The sequence below is a fragment of the Numida meleagris genome, chromosome 1 (assembly GCF_002078875.1).
Source record: "Numida meleagris isolate 19003 breed g44 Domestic line chromosome 1, NumMel1.0, whole genome shotgun sequence".
Taxonomy (NCBI): Eukaryota; Metazoa; Chordata; class Aves; order Galliformes; family Numididae; genus Numida; species Numida meleagris.
In genome coordinates this window covers 134983584-135002063 of record NC_034409.1, presented here as the reverse complement: position 1 = coordinate 135002063, position 18480 = coordinate 134983584, and the positions used below count along the sequence as shown (strand labels likewise).

Sequence of the window (18480 nt, the reverse complement as noted above, 5' to 3'; positions counted from 1 at the left end):
TCTTTGTGGATCAAAATATAGTAGAGCTGCCGTGTTATACATGAGCACTCCATCATAACCGGCTTTTTAGAGCACCTGGAGTGACACCTAAACTTGTCTGCTTTGTGATTATTACTGAAGAGCTCCAGAGTATGGCAGTTCTTTGCTTGTGACATTGAACAGCTTTTCTGCCAGAAAATTTTAACAAAATACACTGGCATTCAGGAGATCAGTTCCGTCTTTTACCTAGATTACATTTGTAATGAGTTTGTGAAAACTGTCCAATATAGAACTCCAAGGGGCAGGACTTCAGCACTCCAGCCTCAGACCACGTTCTGAACTGGCAAGTGCAAATAAGCAGGCATAACCTGACAGCTGTTTTATGAAAATGACTACCAGGTCCCTGAAAATAGCAAGGAATCTTCTCTGGAAAAATGCTTAGTCTGTACCTGTTGTTTCAGTTTCTTTGTGGAGTGATAATCAATCAAAGATAATGATAGGGGGACAGATGCTTCTTCCGTAACCAGAGCAAGCATCACTCCAGTATCTGTTGCCGGTTGAATTACAGCATTTACTTCTATTTTCCAACTTGTCTTGGTTTCATTCCCAGAGGAAGGTTGCACTACACACACAAAAAAAGAAAAAGAAAAAAAATAATGTAGCAAGACAAACATAGGAATAATAGGTTAAATGGTAGAATGTGGAGTTTCTGTCAGGAGAAGAGGATAGATGGATGCACACATGGATGGACTGCTACATCTCTTTTACTCAAAAAAATGCCAAAGCACCTGAACATATAATCAGAGAAGAAAATGGCTTCGGTTTCCTCTTTTTACTTTCTGCAATCTGCTGCTTTTCCGAATGTCAAAAGACAAACTTAATTTTTTCATTGCAAAGGGAGATTCAAATTCCCATGGCTATCAAGCCATGACATTCAGAGAACTGCTGCAAGATAGAGCACCCAGTTTTGGCATTGCTCTTGACTGGCAAAAAATCACTGAGGCATCTAAGTTCAACTCTGACATATGCTTCTATAAAAGCCTGTGTTAAACTGAAAAAACACACTACACTGATGAGCAACTAAACACTTCCTGATCGTCGCCCTATAAGAAGTGTATGATGTTGTATCTCACCTGTGGAACCTAGAGTTAAAATTCCTGGCATCTTCCAGCCTTACTGCCCTTCTTTGGACCTGCTCCAGCACCTCAATGTCCCTCCTCTATTGAGGTGCCCAAAACTGAACACAGTACTCGAGGTGGGGCCTCACCAAAGCTGAGTACAGGGGCAGGATGACTTCCCTAGTCCTGCTCACCACACCATTCCTGATCCAAGCCAGGATGCCATTGGCCTTCTTGGCCACCTGGGCACACTACTGGCTCATATTCAGCCGACTGTCCATCAGCACACCAAGGTCCCTTTCCGTCAGGCAGCTTTCCAGCCACTCCTCCCCAAGCGTGTAGGGTTGCCTGGGGTTGCTGTGACCAAAATGCAGGACCCGACACTTGGCCCTGTTGAAACTCATATGGTTTACCTTGGCCCATCGATGCAGTCTATCCAGGTCCCTCTGTAGTGCCTTTCTACCCTCTGGCAGATCAACACTCCTCCCCAGCCTGGTGTTGTCTGCAAACTTACTGAGGGTGCACTCAATCCCCTCATCAAGATCATTGATAAAGATGTTGAATAGGAGCAGCCCCAGTACCGAGCCCTGGGGGACGCCACTTGTGACTGGCCGCCAACTGGATTTAACTCCATTGACCACAACTCTTTGGGCCCAGCCATCCAGCCAGTGTTTCACCCAGCAGAGTGTATGCCCATCCAAACCATGGGCAGCCAGCTTCTCCATGAGGATGTTGTGGGGGACAGTGTCAAAGGCTTTAAACCACATATGTTTAATGGCAGGACAACAGTCAGAAAAAAACAACAGAAGTACTTACTGTAAGTAAGATTGAATACGGCAAAACCTCGGCCAGGATAGAAAGACCCTCGTCCTGCTACAGAAAAGCATTGCATCCTTTCATTCATCTTTATGGTCTCTTGGATAGTGCTGTCCTCCCCATTCAGCCAGTTCCATGCCCGCAAGCAGCCATCCAGCCGAGGGTTGATCTAGGAATAAAATCATTATACCTTAAGCTACTGTTGAGTAAAGAATGGCTATTTCAGGTGCAGCGGATATTATGATATCAAATAGGATAAATCACTTTGACATGCCAAAAACATGGAAATCAACTAGTGGCAAAACCAATCCTGCAGCCCTGAGCAAATACACGGGTCAGTATTCCCCATGAAACTGCTCCAGGCTCAGCTTGTTTCTTCAGAACTGAAGGGCACTGGCTAGGGCAGCCACTGATTTGGTTGTATTGATTCTGTTGCTTCTACACACTGCACATCATTACTGCAATTAATTCTGAAGCTTTGTAGCTACAGCTTTGTAACTCCCATAATTCTGCACTGCAAGCACTGGAGGCTAACTGAAGTGAAAAAAAATCCTTTGTGTCATTGCAAAACAGCCTTCATGACACACATCATGTTGGACCTGGTCATGGTAGAAGTTGTGTTCTGGCATAAGGGAGGGGTGGCTGTGCATGCCACTCTGTGCACACCTTGTTCCTTCCAGCTCCTTGTGCTGTTATCCTGGACCAAATGCCAGCTTAAAATGTAAGGCAGTATGTAAAGAGAAGGCTCCCTGCAAAGCGCCTCAACCAGCACCATTCTCCCCAGTTAAGTGAAGCAGAGAGAATTAAGTGTCTGAGCCAGGATAAAAACCTCAGGAGTTTTTGGCTCTTAATCATATATCCAGACCACACCCCTGGCTTAGTGCTTCAGAGAAGCATTGGCCCTGAATGACTCCTTGTGAGGAACAGAAGCCTGCCTCAGCTGCTGCGCTGCCTGTCCCTGAGCCACAGGCTTGTCACCTCATTTAAAAATAAGACGATGCCAATTTAGGTTTCAAGGTGCCAGCTCTCTGTGTGGTGGACATTTAAGACAGCCTGAGCAGCAGCTATTTCAGACACGCACCATCATCCAGTCTAATCCATAGAGTGCCCTAACTTTCATTTGTAGGCTCTATCTACTTGAATGAGGAAGAAATGAAGAAAAACAGGCTCCTGTTTTCCCTTGGGTCCTACAGCACCAAAGAGTAATAGCCAGGAGCAACACAGCTGTGATGCAGTACCTATGAAGATCAAACTTTGGTCACAGTACAAAAACCTGCAGGGCACAATGTTATCCTTGCTCAGTACTGTCTGCTGGTGTGCCAGGCCCACTACCATCTCCAAGACAGCATGGTCACTGCTAGTTCCCAGCGCTTTGCCATGTGCTCCAGTCCTGCTGTCTCCTAATTCTGCAGGTCTGGAATGGGATACAACTCACCCAACCTCACCAAGGGTCTCAGCTTTGCTCCTGGCTTAGGCTCTCTCTGTAGTCAGTGGAGAGAAATCTGTATCCAGTAGGTGATAATGCTGCCTATTTCAGGGCAGGCTGAACTGCTCTCAGAAGGGACCTACATTACCTCAGCAGAAGATGAAATCAAGCCGTTAAGACATACAAAAAATTGTGCTATTCTTACCGGCACAATAAGGTCCTTTGTTTTGAAGGGAATGCCTCCTACTGTCAGGTTCAGCTGATACAGTCCTTTATCTAGGGTAAACAGGTCCCCTGAGACAGCTATTTTCATAACTGCATCCCTGTTGACCTTTATAACCAAACTTCTGTCGAGTTCTTCAACAGAGATCTGAAGAAGTAAAATCGTAAATAGAAAATATCAGTATGAAAAGCCTGCAGCCTCAACTAAAGGAGAGACACCACAAGCAAAATCCCCAGGATGCAGAAATATTGTGTGTCCCCAAGGCTCTTTGTTTACCCGTTAAGTTACATTCCACCTCAAGCAATCTGGAGTTTCCCTAATGGCAAAGACAGCCTGGGTACTCCAGAACAGCAACACAAATAAATGAACGGATTAACTACATGACATCTGTAGGCTGCTCTAAGCAAAACTTAAATGCAGTAATGAGAAACTTCCTACTGTGACAGCTTGTGAAAGGAAAAGCCAGGAAGACAGATAAGAGGGTGTCTTTTGTTGGCCCAGTGAAGGAGAACAGATGCCTTCCAGCCACACTAAGCGTAGTTGTTGATTGCTGACCCCCAAAAAAGAATTACAGAATAAGTCACATTTGAGAGGATCATAAAAATGTGCAACAGGCAGTAATTTTTCTTTCAGAAGGTCTCTGTGAGTTATATCTCCACATCTCCTAAAAGCTGCTCTTAGGAACCATCTATCCTCACTGAAATTTCAAGAACTTGCTGCAATTTGAATGGAATTGCTTTACGTGGGGCGTCACACAGGAACAATGACCTATGACAAGGTGCCTCCTTACAAAGCGAGAGACCAGGCTGCACAGAGAAACACTGCGAAGCTGCCAGCTCTGTGGGGAGAGAGGAGAAGGAGAAGCACAAGGCTGACACCCAACAGCCTGTGGTAATGACTCATCCTGCTGCAAGGAGCAATGAGTCCCTGCCATAGTCAGTACTGGGGCCTATCTTGTTTAATATCTTCACTGATGACCTAGATGAGTGGATTGAGTGTACCCTCACTAAGCTTGCAGATGACACCAGGTTGGGAGGTAGTGTCAATCTGCCTAAGGGTAGGGAGGCCCTTCAGAGGGATTTGGATAGGCTGGATTGCTGGGCTGAGGCGAATGGGATGAGGTTCAACGAGGCCAAGTGCTGGGTCCTGCACTTTGGCCACAATAACCCCATGCAATGCTACAGGCTTGGGGCAGAGTGGCTAGATGACTGTGAAGAGGAAAGGGACTTGAGGGTGTTGGTTGATGCCTGGCTGAACATGAGCTGACAGTGTGCCCAGGTGGCCAAGAGGGCAAATGCCATCCTAGCCTGCATTAGAAATAGCGTAACCAGCAGGAGCAGGGAGGTAATCAACCCCCTGTACTCAGCTCTGGTGAGGCCGCACCTCAAGTACTGTGTTCAGTTTTGGGCCCCTCACTACAAGAAGGACACTGAGTCCCTGGAATGTGTCCAGAGAAGGGCAACGAAACTGGTGAGGGGTCTGGAGCACAGGCCTTATGAGGAGCGGCTGAGGGAGCTGGGATTGTTCAGTCTGGAGAAGAGGAGGCTCAAGGGAGACTTCATCGCACTCTACAACTACCGGAAAGGAGGTTGGGATGAGGAGGGGGGGTGGCCTCTTCTCCCAGACAAGTAGGACCCAAGGAAATGGCCTCAAGTTGTGCCAGGGGAGATTTAGATTGGGTATAAGAAAAAGCTTTTTCTCTCAAAGAGTGGTCAGGCACTGGAATGGCCTGCCCATGGAAGTGGTGCAGTCACCGTCCATGGTGGTGTTCAAGAGGCATCTGGATGAGGTGCTATGAGATATGATTTAGTAGCTCAGTGGGAAGTAATGGTGATAGGAGGACGGCTGGACTAGATGATCTTGTAGGTCCTTTCCAACCTTGTGATTCTATGATTCTATGATAGTCTGCTTGGAGACTACCAGGCAGGCAGGGAGTGTCGCTCAGTGCTACCGTAAGGTTTAGCAATAAGGGCAGATAGTTTTGTGTCTTGGCATCCTGCCTTGGCTAACTCAGTCTGCTCTTTCCTCAAAAGCAAGTGGGCAGCTCGGCAAGGGATTGGGCTACAGACAGCTGCTGGGTGAGAGCCAAGGGTGAATCTGCTTGGGATTGCTTAACCGTCATCTTGAGTAGGCTGTTATTTGTGCCAACCATACTGTCCGCATACTAGTACTAAACTAAACACTGCAAATAGGAAAATAAATGATGATTTTGAGGGGAAAATCAAAACAAACAAGAAGTGACTACATTATCTACTCTCATCAGATCATACATGCCACCTCATTCAGCTGGATTACACATACATCACTGTATTAAAAGCTTTTCCTGAGGCTCGCTTGTTTATGTTTTCAGTGCTGGGAATAATCACCCAGAAGTAGATTAGGACAGATCAATGCCAGAGAGTATACCTAAGTAGAAATATTGGCCTGAGCTTTTCAAAGTGCCTTAGTATTTACATAAAAGGATGTAACTTTTGTTCAAGACCAAGAGCCGTTGCTTTTTTATATTATTTGCTTTTAAATAGCCAATAAAATAGTAACGTATTTTTTTCCATCTGCTGAAAGTTAAATAGGAAAACTACTGTTTCCTCACCACATCTATGAAGTTCCCACCAATACCCAAAATCGAGGTCAAACCAAAACTAAGGGCTTGAAGCTCCCAAATTGCATTTAAGTCTGGACTGTGACCATGGAGGTCTGAGTTGTGCTTCACTGAAGATGAGGTTGAAAAATGCATGGAAGTCCACACGTGAAATATGTGGCTATGTGGAGACAGGTTAAAAGGAATAACCCTTCCTCAATAGGATTTTGCAAATTAAAAACCACGCCAGATAAAGGAGAAAGGAGACATGAGGGAGGGCATAGAATGGCTGAGCAGATTTCAAGTTATATGGTACCACTGTATTGATTAAATGGCATTTACAGACAGGGCTCACACTGCACGTTAAGCAGATGAAGACCAACTGCCAGCATGGTGGAGGCAAGGGACAAGGAAACCAAGTAGAGAAAGGAGCATTCAGCAGCAGCACACCCCAGCAACACAAACAGCATCCCAAGCCTCTGAGGTGAGGCAACCATGGGGCAAAGAGCGCTCAGGCTCCTTCCTACTGCTTCTCTTCACCTGTGAGTAAATCCTTCTGCCTTTGGCCAGCATCAGCCACAACAATAACACTTTAACTCTGGGAGATGTCCACCAGAGCTACTACCATCAACCTGCTCCAAGCAAGCATTCCTGTGCATGTGACTCCCCTCCATCTGTGCTATACTGAGCCTTTGGAAGCTGCCAGGTCCCATTCAGCCCAAGGCAACAGCAGCACTGCTGGCTGCAGTGGCACCTCTGTCCCATCACTGTGTGGCTGCTGGTCACTAGCACAGACACCACAGGACCCACAGGGCTATCTGCCAGCGTTCAAGGAGAGTTGGGACAGTGGCTTCAGACACAGGGTTTGAACAGTGGGCGGTGCTGTGTGGGGCCAGGAGCTGGAATCGATGATCCTTATGGGCTCCTTCCAACTTGGGATATTCCATTATTCTATGATCTCTACAGAAAAGCGGACCAAGCACATTGCTGCAGCAACTCAGCCAATTTCTTGGGTATGACGGTGCATGGAGATAAGAGCCCTGGCACTGAGGACTGGCAGGAGACCAGCAATTGTACTTGCTGCTTAAAAATGATAATTGCTTTTATCATACACCCTTCTCTCCCTGCAGGAAGCAAACACAGCCTTTGTACTGTTTATTCAGCAACTCCCAAGTGTTTGAACATTTTGTATTACTTGAAGATAGAAAATACGTTTCTGATATCTCTCACTAAAACTAGTACAGGAAAGTTTGTAATTCCTTCATCATGAGCTCTGGCACTTAACAAGAACGTTACGCTCCTGAGTTAAATGGTTTAGCATGGTAATAACAACTTTTTGTAACTCCTAAATCATCTGAGCAGCATCAGTTCCGCTTTTCACATCTTCTATCACCATCCTCCCTGTGAAGGCAGTTATATTCACCATATTGCAAATTAGCAGGACAAATCTTTAACTTAGAAATAACTGCTTTGAGGCTATTCCTACCTGCCAAGATACAGCATGTCACACATTTTATCTACAGCTTTGCTGAACCTCTACAGCTCCCATGTGGAATCTAAAATTCTTTCAATAGCAGTCAAGGAACTGAATTAAAAATCACTTAGTCTGCTGGAAATATTACCAAATATCAGTAGCTGACAATGTATGCACTCAAGGACTTCTTTATTCATTAGAAAGAAAACTTTTCCCACCCTTTTTCTTTAATGTGTAATTCTATTTTTTTTAATGCTAAGAAAAGTTAAAACAGAAAATGATTCAGCTACCCATATCTGCATCTGTCTCCTATGTAAGTTAACAAAGAACCACCTGCCTGCTGCCCAGCAAACACATCAACTTAAAGACAGCAGATCTAATTAAACAAGGAAAGAAGAAAAAGGGGAAAAAGCATCTATAAATTGCTAATCCACTGTAGATCCTGCTACAGGACTCTTTTTATGATCCTGCCACAAATGGCAACACTCCATGCTACTTCCAGAATCACCAGGAGATATCCTGAGAGTGCCAAGAACGTGAAGCCTCACAAGCTCCAGGATGCAGTGTATCTTCTCATGAGACTGCTGGGATTATGTTATTAATAAGCAGGGAGTCACACCATTTCCAGTAGACCCCAACCTATTTATAAGGGAAATTGAATGTTTTGTTTATAAACAAGTTTGAAGAGTTAAAAAATACATACTGTAGCATAATAGAGCTGTCAAGGCCCAGAGTTGAGCCCTGTTACTAAACAAAAAAATAAGCCATGACAAACACATATATCATAGACAAAAAGTATCCCATTTCCACCTTTGCATGGACAATGTGTGCAAGCAGAAGCTCAAATGGATAGGCTGGAAAAGCATCTTCTCAAAAATACAAAGAGTACACAGAGTCTAGCCGTGCTTAACAGAGCCCAGAAGGAAGGAGCAAAGAAAGGTAAGCTCTCAGAAGCTCTCATGCTCACCGTCTGCCACATGCCATGGTTGATGAGCGGTCCACTGCTGGTCACACGGCCTATCCCGCTGTATTTCAGCTGCAGCTCTAACCGTCCTTTGCGCAAAGCCAAGACTACCCATGTGCTGTCTCGATGGCCTCCAGCAAAGAAAAGGATACCTTCAGGATCAAAGGTTCTAAAGTCGAACTCAGCCACAAGTCTGACCGCACAGGTGTCAAGAAATAAATTAGTTATGCAGAGTTCAAAAACCACCAGGTACTTTCCATACAGATAGCATCAGCTCTAGCAGTTATGGTTTGTTAAAACATTTAATTTAAGCTTTTAATGCACTCTCGAAAGACTTAAGCTGTGAAAATGGATTTTAAAACAGCATCAAGAATAAGGAATACATTACTGTGCTTTAGTAATTATCTGAGGAGCTCTGTGGTCAAGACTGCCTTTCTCAATTACTGGTTTGGATAACGTTTAGCAAAACAGGACTCCAAAATCCAAACAAATAAACACGGTCATGGAAATAATCCTTACTTTAGTGACTCCACCGCATGCATCAAAGCTGGCCAGAACATTCAACTGTCCTTCGAAATTGTCCTCACCTTGTTAGCTGTTTCCTTTTAAAGCGCAGTCTGATGACAGGAGTCCCACTGAACATCCTCCCCAGGTATAAGGATTTAACACTTTTTGCAACAGCAAAAGGCACACATGGTATTATGTTCTATAATCAAAACACATTTTTTGAGCACTTATTCTCTTCACACAACAGAACAAGAATCAAGCAGTATGCTTTTTTTTCCTCAAACACACAGCTGCTATGCATATAGCAGGCTAAGGCACTTTACAGGTTCTATCTCAAAATAACTGTTATAGTCCTGGAAACATTTCATCTTTCCTTCCCTCTTTCCTCCTATTTGCCTTGTATGAATGCTTTCCTGTTGTGAAATGAAATCACATTCACAAGGTACAGCATAAGGTTTTCTACTGCTATTCAGTGCCTGCAACATACCAGCTCTTGGCTGGTTTATACAGAATGACCCTTTGCCACTGAAGCCCATCCACCTCAAATGCTTGCATCAGGGATGTATAAAGTGCAAGTGCTGTCTTCCAACTTACATCGTATGCCCTGAGACCTTGGTCCTACTGCGCCTAATTCAGATAAGTTTGTGCAGCTAGAGGTAACTCACGGCTAAACAGAGGGCTGGTTGAGCTATCCTGGTCAAGCACTGCAAGTGGTTGCCCAAGCATGTGGTAGATTCCTCATCCCTGGAGGTAATTAAGAGACATGTGGCTGTAGAACTAAGGGACATGGTTTAGTGATGGGACTCGGCTGGTCAGGTTGATGGTTGGACTTTGTGATCTTGAAGGTCTTTTCCAATCTAGATGAATGTGAGATTCTACTATATGATCACTGTCATGTTCTTTTTGGACTGGAACAGCAGAAGCCTAAGAAGAGAGACTTCGAATGAACAGACTCTCATAAAGGTATAACAAGATCCTTCTATCTTATCAGGTGAGCTACTGTCTCCAGCTCATGTGCCCCTTAACGCTCTGACTCCCTCCTGCTGGTCACTCAGCAGGTCCAGTGCTTCATCAGTTAATCTCAATTGCAATGTAAATTAAAGGACCATTCTGCAGTTACACCAATGAAGTCTGACATACCTCACAGGTATTCATGTCCTGGGAAAGTTTTACTCCCCCTTTGCCATCACAATGACAGGTGTAACTCCCCGGCAAGTTGACACATGTCTGTTCACAGAGCCGTTCTTCACATTCGTTTATATCTACACAAGACCAGCAAAGAAGAGAGGAGAAAACAGCCATTGGTTTGTCTGAACATGAATTATTTGGTGGAAAAAAAGAGTTAGCAGTGCCATTTTGTTGCACCTTTCATCTGAGCGTGCCCAAGTGCTCCATATCCATAGACAGTACTTACCCTATACCACAGTATACAAAGAGAGACAGCAACATGTACAGATGCTTCTGAGCTTCCACCAGATCTTGCACTTCTCAAAAGTTCAAGAAATCTCAGTACTCTGTCTCATACAGATTGGTTCAAGCATTAAAAATCACTGCAAACTCAGTGTGTTGCCCACAACTAGTGAAAGGCAATAAGACCTAAAAAATTTTTTTACTGAACCTTGATGATCAATTTCTGGTTATTTTTTATAACTTTAGAGCACATAATAATGTTAACGTATTATTTCATGAGCTTACCATCACAAGTCTTTCTCTGCTCATCATACCTGTAGCCTGCATCACAAACACATTCATATGAGCTTATCAGATTTTTACAGCGAGCTTCTCCACAGATGTCTGCCGATGCTGCACACTCATCTATGTCTGCAAAACAAGCAATTAAACAATACCACGTCAGATGAAAAAAATCACTGTTTGCACACTGGAGCAGGCTCAGGGTGAAGGGATCCCTCTATTTTGGTAAATGAAAAACCAGTATCTCTAGGAATCTACCTTTAGGGTTCAGCTAGCTATAAGGGATGACGTCAGGCTTTCAAAACCAGTTGTTGCTTCTTTCTTTAAGTCATCAAACACCATTGGAAAGAACAATGCAAAACAAGCCTGGAAACTAAAAAAAGCAACCTCATGCAAAACCAAAAAACCCACTCTGTCCATGGGGCTGAAACTGGGGGATAAAAAGCAGCCACCAGGAAATGAGGAAAAGCAGAATGATTTTTAAGAAAACACAGAAGCAGCAGTCTGTGGAAAAGCCAAGATCTCTGTTCTCCTTCCTCAGACGAGCAAACTATCCTTTTTTCCTCAGCACGTTCACAAAACTGAGATCCAAATCTGCTGATCTGCACTAGTAAAGAGGAACTGAGGAAGACAGATTGTCACAAAGAACACATCTTGTTTGACAGATGTGTGGTTGTTGTGTCTACAAAAGCAGGCAATGGACTGGAACTGGAGGCCCGTAAAAACTAACAAATGTTTTTCTAACTTGTTAACTAATACCCACCAAAATCCTGGTGCTGGAAAAACATTTGTAGTATAGAGTTTCATATTTACCTTTGCTTTCTAACACGTGTTAAAACTACAATTGCATGTAACACTTTATGATTTCCCCATGTATTTGAAGTAGTCTGTGGCAGTCTGTCTATAGTCTAGTCTATAAATCAACAGGTAAAAACTAATGTTTTAGTGTATGCACAAAATGACAGGAATAAACAGCCGGAAACTGTCAAAATGCACAAAAGCATTAAAAATAAAAATCCCAGCTAGCATTAATTGCATCTGCTATTAACACCAGCAACATGATGGCTGGGCGTGGATACATATCTTGTAAGCGGTGTTCACAATGTTCTAATAAACACTGCAATTCAAAGGTAAGATTAGCTCATTTGAGTGTCCGTGCACATTAGAAGGGATTCCATGCAGGCCATACCATCATCACTTTAAACAGCAGAAGTGACACAGAAATAAAATCCTGCTCTTTTTGGCTGTTAGCATGAATACGTTGTTCAAGTCAGGTATGTGAACTGCTCAGAATGAAGTCATTGCATTCATAAAGGGTATAACATATGCAGACTTGCTTGTTTTTCATGAGACACAAAAAACATTAGCAGCTCTCTGTGATCACTGAGTGTGTGTCTCAGCACGCAGTTCCTCAGTACTTTTAAAACCTCAGTTGCTCAACTTCTGTTACGAAAATTCATTCCACCATTTCAGACACTTACTTCAGATCCCCATGTTCTGCTCCCAGCTGCCATGTCCAGCAGTGGCGTGCCTCCACTGGGGCCTTTCTGTAGCTATTAACAATGAGTGGCAGTGCATTTATCTGTCTTTATCTACTTCAGTTAATTACTTGCTGCTGCGCTTACCCAGATTTAGAAAAATAAAACAATAAATGCGCAAAATAAAAACAATCATCTCATAAGCCACAACCTGTGAGACTGGGAAGGAGTGTAACAGTGCACCTGGGCAGACCATCCTCCTCTCAGTGTCAGGATACAAGGGCCGATCGGTTACACTGATTTAGCACAACCCCAGCTGCAGACTTCTGCGAATCTGGCCTGTACTGGAGCACCAGAGAGCAGTGTGGTGGGATGACAGAAAAGCCAGGATACAGCGATGGCATGAGCACCTGGTACCATCCCAGACCCCAGCTTCTGCTGGGCTGGAAGGTAGGACAGGAAGGCTTACCTTCACACGTTTTGCTGTCTTTAAGAGCATAACCACTGTAGCATGAGCAGCGGTAGCTGCCGAGCTTGTTGAGGCAGATCTGGTTACAGCCACCGTGCTGCACTTTGCACTCATCAATATCTGCACCAAAAGAAAGCACTGCAGTCAGCTTTTCACCTCTGACATGATCTGGGGAGTGAGAGTGGGAAAGGAGCTGGGAAGGGGAAAGAGCAAACAAGGAACACTATCACATCTGCAACCTGATGGTTACAAGTAGCACAGAGATTTCATTCAAGCACTTCAAGTGCATTGGCTTGAGTTCATTTGATAACAGAACAGACAGAGCAGGAGCTGTAACTGAACCCCTCCCCCGTAAGTCAGACAGTGCAGGAGAATCTCTTCAGCCTACGGAGATGAAGAAGAAGAGTTTGCCTGCAGAACATATATTATAACTAACTTTTATGATGGTATTAAAAAACACAAAAATATATCCTCACTACTGCCGAGCACAAGAGAACACAAGAAACAGTAAGTTCACAGCTGCTGCGCTCTGTGAGCAACACTGTGCTCCACTGACACCAGCAGCAAAGGCTTGTTTCATTCAGGAGAGCCTGGGTTTAACCTTCTGTGTGCCCTACCTGCTCACAATGTCCTGTCTGCGTAAGGGACAGTTAGCTGTTTGGTAGAACAGCAAATTTCATGGCATTCTGTATGAAAAAGAGGGGATATGCTTCAGACTGGCCAGTTGCTAAGCTCTCAAGGCTGTTGAGAGCCGATGGGCCAACTGTCTCAAATACTTAAATAAACTGCTTGTCTTGAGCCTATAATTTCACCACAATATTCACAATGGAAACACAAGGTTTGGATATGCTGCTCTCTTAGTGGCCACAGTCCTGGACTGGCTGGATGTGTTTTCTGGCAGATCTTTAATTTTGGCAGGCAGAACAGCAGCAGCTCTGACAGGCAGAGAAAAACAGGAATCAGAGAACAAGAGGAGGAATTATTCAGTATTTCATTAAGGAATACAGAAAATCTCTTTGGGCTTGGGACATACTGTATGAAAGAATATTCTGCCTGAACATTCCCTTTGGAGTTGATGGGAATATACAATGGGACATGAGTAGAATTTGTAGAAACTGTGGTGCCCCATCCCTGGAGGCGCTCAAGACCAGGCTGGATGGGGTCCTGGGCAGCCTGAGCTGGTGAGGGGCAGCCCTGCCCATGGCAGGGGTTGGGGCTGAGTAGGCTGTGAGGTCCCTTCCAACATAAACTATTCTATGAGTGAACTTAGAATAAGATCGCACCACTGAGAGGGGCTATAGCAGACTAATGCCACCAGTTTGTGCATCAGCAAGAAATGACAACAACAATCTGCCAAAAGTGTCTGTTCTCATTGCAAGGAAATGGGGAGATGGGCCAGTTTCTCAGGATCTGCAATTTGCCCTCTGTTTCCACAGTGTTAACAGCATCAGTTGACAGAGTTGCATTTGTAAAGCAACTACCACTTCACCTGTGCTGCCCTTTTCAGAGGAGCGCGACAGAAAGTTGGGGCATAACCTCTTAGATTTCCTTGCCAACACCAAAACATGCATTACCTTTATCACACGTTTTTCCCTGCCAGCCACGTTTGCATTCACAGTAGAAGTCCCCCTTGAGATCTTCACATCTGACAGTCCCCTCTTGGTAACAAGGATCAGGAGAACACTGATTTGGCAAATCTGATTTATAAAAGGAATTAAAAACAAACACAAACACAGAACAGAACAGAACAATGCATTGAGGTCAGTGATGAAAGCCCTTATTAAAAATCAAGACACTTAACAGAGAATCACTATCAGAAGAACTTGCACCTGAGAAAACTGGAAGCTAATGCGTATTGCTGACATGCCAAATGAGCTGTGACAGGAACATATGGTGGAATTCATTTCATTGCAAAAGGCAGTGAGCTGCTACCCCCCACATTTGAAGGGCACCTCCTGAAAGAACGTTAATTCAACTCCCCCCACTTTCAGAGAACACAGAAAGCGGACAGCAACTAAGCCCTTAAGGAAGATGGGTGCTCTTTTCACTTACTTTTGGTAATTTAACTGAGGATTTCACCAAGTTTGATAGATCACTTGTTATGAAAGGTTTGTATCCAAATTTTTTTTGCCAGAGCTGAGCAATTTAGGCTTTTCTATTATGTAGAATGAAAATAATAAGAAACAGGAATGTGTTAATGGCATCAGAACTGCAAACCACTCATCCAGTTTGCAAGCGCTATGCTCCTAGGAGGCCAACACAGAGTAAAGTCTGACACTGATTTTTAAGCAAAGTTCCAAGAGTCAGTAATGGATGTTCTCCACAGGGCCACAGAAAGAGAGAGGTGCCCATATTTTGGGGAGGATTGAGGGAACAAGTATCAAACTATTACACAATTGAGCAAGGAATGGGATTCACCATTACTGTAGGGATAGTGCTGTGCAGATAGCTGAATGACAGCTCAGAGGATTCTCTGGTCCTCACAAAAAATGAGTTGGGAGCTCTTGTGTAGTGTCTGTTCTAGGGGTGCTGTAGATCAGTGATGTTCTAAAACTGTAAAGGTATTCACTGTTTTTCACAACCTTAACCAGGAGGAGCAGAGCAGGATGCATTGAAAAAGGAGGTCCTAAGGCATGAACACATGATGTTTGGGCTTCTCTTCTGATGAGTAGATGTGGACGTTTCTTGTGCCAGAGTGGAGCTGGCACAGCTACAAAGCAATGACTCTACCCAGTCCTTTTGGTGGATGAGACAGGAGCTATCACAGCTGCTGCAGCTAGCAGCCTTTAGAGGAAGGACAGCTATCATTAGCAACGCCTTCTACAATCCCACAGTCTAGGCAACACATCCTTACAACTTATCAGAACCCTGTTCAGTCCAGACAAAAGACTTTACAAAAGGTTTTACAAAAAGGTAAGTTCAAAGGACCTAATTAGCAGCAGCTCTCTGCACGAGGCCAAGAACCACGTCCACTGCTTAGACAAAATATATTGATTTAAATGACAGACATCTGACTCATTCTGCTGTAAAAATTATTAGAGAAACTTCATGAGAGGTGCAATATACAGTCAAAACAATATTTTAAAATTATTATTTATGTGCCACATTGGCAGCCTTACACACTTCTTCCTACCGCTCTGTTAACCACTGTGCCCACAGCCTTTTGGACTTCTGGGCTGTGTTTTGGATGGACAGCTGTAAGGCTGGTGCTATGCTAGGCAGAAAAATAAGGTAAGAGAATAAGCACTAGGGTTGGACAGCATTTGTGTTACATTTGCCAGGAAAAAAACGTCAGATTCTTACCATGGGCTGCACTGCACATTCCTCATTAATGCAAACCCCAGTGGACAGCCCTCTCTACACTACATGAACCTACACTGTTTCCAAACCCTGCAGGCACTGAATTACCTGAAGGCTGAAGTTTGCCACACATCAGTGTTGCAGTTTATTCAGGTTATTGTGGAGTACTGATTACTTATTTGCTGTCCATTCTTCATTTATGACAACGTACAATACAAAAGTGTTTGCCATTCCTTTCTCTGTAGGGCATTTACCTCAGTTTCATGATTTCACCCACCTCTACCAAAACACAGCTCCAGCCACTCCCTCCCTTCAGGTTTTACTCCTCTGTAACCAGCACAGCTTCAGCCCTAGCTGGGGACAATGTCATTGAGCAGATAGGAACTCATCCTGAGCCTCAGCAAAATGTTCTGTAGAGGAGAAGGGAGCAGAGAACCAGAGGGCTGTTCTGGGATGGAATGTGACTAGAATTCTGCCAAATAAATATGTATTTTCAGTATTTCATCTTGATGCTCAGAAATCAGAGCATGAGTAACCCTACAGGAAAAGCATTCAAACACAACTCTTAAGAGCCTCACAGAAACAATCATACCCTCACCACAAGCAAGGCCGCATTACCTTTCTTCCTCACCACTCTAGCTGTGCAGAGCTGAGCCAAAGCAACAGACAAGGTAGAATATGTGCCACACAAAATACGACACAGTCATGTGGGCTGCCTCCAGCATGTGCCCATGAGAATATCCCAGGTAAGCCCCTGCCCAGAGACACACCACTGGAGGTAGTGGTTAAGGTGGGGATGAGCCATCACAGAGAAGCTCAATTTCTTGGGCAGATCAGAATTTGTATACAGTAAACAGAATGGTTTACAGATGGTAAGCCAAGTCTTTCTGAAGCAGCACCAACTAATCCTCCCAAACATGGCAGTGTTCTTGAAGTCACGTGGTAGCCAACACAGGTCAACAGGGCTTGAGTACCCTCATGCTTCACCTCTTTCCATCAAACTGGATTCTCATGTGTCTTGCAGAGCCAGCTGGAAATAATACTGCATAATAATAAAATCTTTCTATCCCATCAACAATATGCTGATAGTCTGCTCCTCTTCTAATGAGTATCTGAAAACATGAGACAGTCCTAAGCACTCCCTGTGGCTTCACAGCTGTATAATTCCACCAACTTCAAGTTGATTTACACCATTATAAGAGAAAAAAGAGCTCTTGTTCCCATTAATTTACACGTCAGACTTCAGTAAAAGTATTAGAAGTAATAAACAAGCAATACTTTTTGTGTGCTTTGGTCTATGTCTGATAGCACATATATAGCTCATAAATGCAGACAGAGAATACAAATGTTTCTATTTCTCAAGTACATGTGGAAACAAGACTTTACCTGACCACAGTCATTGCTGCTTCCAGTTCATAACTGCATTCTGAACTTGTATTTTGATATTCATAAATGGAGCAAATTAAAACGTCATTTGGAAAATGCTAGGTTACGAAGATTGCGACACTCAACGCATAACAAAAATCTTATTGTTTTTTTAAGGTCAGATGTAACTTGGTTTCCAAAAAATCTTGTAGCATTTTCCAAACTCTTGCAGAATCGAATCCCTAAATCCTAGCTGACCCACAATAGCTCCTTTAGAAAAAAATCCATCTGTGCAGATCAGAATATAGGTATCTATGTGTAAACCAAGTATCTATGTGTAGAGCAAGCATCTAAGTTCTGACTGCAGTCAGTGGAGATCTAGATAGTACTATGGACTCCACAAAGTGATTTGGTTCTCCCTAGAGCAGACACAATCTGGTCAGTGGCATCACTGTACAGTCACTGAATTCAGACTAACTCTCCATTTACTATAATGGAACCTACACACATGCAGGCACCTGTGCTGGAAACACCTGCAATCTACCTGTCAGAATCTGGAGCTGAACCCTACCTGCAGCCCCAATCTAAAGATCTTATGAAACAGAATATTCAAATGCCCCAGTAAGCTGCCTATTCACTGCCACAATTAAAATCTGTACTTTATTTCCAGCATAAACTAGTCACCCTCCAGCCGTTGGATCGTGCAATGTCCTTGTATGTCAGATTAAAAGAGCCTTCCACTACCTTGTTTTGAGAAGAGAAGGAGACTGTTAAGAAATACTACATTTAAATGTGTCTCACAGGCACAACCCCAGAGAGCTACATAGGCTTTTGGCAGCATCTAGGAAAAATAAGAGACACGCTGGAATCAGCTAAGCGCAAGGTCTGTCATTTTTCCAAGTGCATTTCAGGCTCCTTTTCCTGTGAATCAACGATGGCTAGCCAAAACTCAGCCACTTAAAAATATTTTAGTATTTTAATGGGGGAAAATATTGTCATTTTATTGCCAAACCACCACATCTCCAGTGGACTGAATCCCTAAAAACAATTACTCAGCTTTCATTTTTTCAGAACACAGAAAACATCCTCAC

General features: G+C 43.8%; 1 protein-coding gene across 2 annotated transcripts in view; it reads right to left on the bottom strand.

Moving 5' to 3' along the window:
* Positions 1 to 18480, bottom strand: part of GAS6 (growth arrest specific 6) — a 41443-nt gene that overhangs the window by 5615 nt on the left and 17348 nt on the right. For both annotated transcript variants that reach the window (XM_021414572.1, XM_021414580.1), the window contains exons 5-13: positions 14299 to 14421; positions 12725 to 12844; positions 10781 to 10906; positions 10226 to 10347; positions 9166 to 9284; positions 8582 to 8771; positions 3545 to 3709; positions 1914 to 2082; positions 429 to 601 (exon numbers count right to left, since the gene is read on the bottom strand). In XM_021414572.1, coding sequence (XP_021270247.1) covers positions 429 to 601; positions 1914 to 2082; positions 3545 to 3709; positions 8582 to 8771; positions 9166 to 9284; positions 10226 to 10347; positions 10781 to 10906; positions 12725 to 12844; positions 14299 to 14421 — 1307 coding nt within the window. The remainder of the gene's footprint in view (positions 1 to 428; positions 602 to 1913; positions 2083 to 3544; positions 3710 to 8581; positions 8772 to 9165; positions 9285 to 10225; positions 10348 to 10780; positions 10907 to 12724; positions 12845 to 14298; positions 14422 to 18480) is intronic.